A 635-nucleotide genomic window follows, 5' to 3' on the forward strand; every position below is an offset into this window, starting at 1 on the left:
CGGCCGGGCACGCCGGGGCCTCCGCCCGCCCGGCCCCGCTTCCCCTCCGCTCCCCGCTTATCTCGCCTCCTCTTCCCTTTTAGAAAGTTTTTTCGGGTTTGTTCTACTTTTTTAGGTTTTTTTAATTTTTTTTTCCTATTTCCCCTTCTCCTTTTTTTCCCACTTTCCCCTTTCTTTTTGCTCTTTTACTCCTTTCCTCTCCTTTATCCCTTTTCTGCTTTTTTCTTTTTTTCTCCTTCCTTTTACTTTTTTTTTTCAACTTTTTTTTTTCCTCATCCTTCTTCCTTCCTCACTTATTCCCCTTTTCACTTTCCTTCCCTTTTTTTCTCTCTTCTTTCTCCCTCTTCACTCTCCCCGTCTCCTTTTCCCTCCTTTTTTTTTTTGTTTTTACTTTTACCCCTGCTTTCTTTTTCTTCCCTTTTTCTCTCCCCCCCATTTTCTCTTCTTCCCCCCCTTTTTTTTTCCCTTTTCCTCTTCACTTTCCCCTTTTCACCTCTTTCCTCTCCACTTTTCCCGCTCCCCGCGGGACCCCCCTCACCTTCTGCGCCTGGTCATGGTTGAGCTCGGTGAAGAAGTAAGCGAGGAGGTGCGATGCGATCATGGCGGGAGCGGCTCGGCTCGGCTCGGCTCGGCTC

General features: G+C 47.9%; 1 protein-coding gene across 1 annotated transcript in view; it reads right to left on the reverse strand.

Annotated features, from left to right (window-relative positions):
• LOC102042831 (hexokinase-2) overlaps window positions 1-629 on the reverse strand; it is a 25712-nt gene extending 25083 nt beyond the window's left edge. Inside the window, exon 1 of the mRNA XM_005430537.3 lies at window positions 539-629. Coding sequence (XP_005430594.1) covers window positions 539-601 — 63 coding nt within the window. The 5' untranslated portion in view covers window positions 602-629. The remainder of the gene's footprint in view (window positions 1-538) is intronic.
• Window positions 630-635: the final 6 nt, after the last annotated feature.

Source organism: Geospiza fortis, unplaced genomic scaffold, assembly GCF_000277835.1.
Source record: "Geospiza fortis unplaced genomic scaffold, GeoFor_1.0 scaffold687, whole genome shotgun sequence".
Lineage (NCBI taxonomy): Eukaryota > Metazoa > Chordata > Aves > Passeriformes > Thraupidae > Geospiza > Geospiza fortis.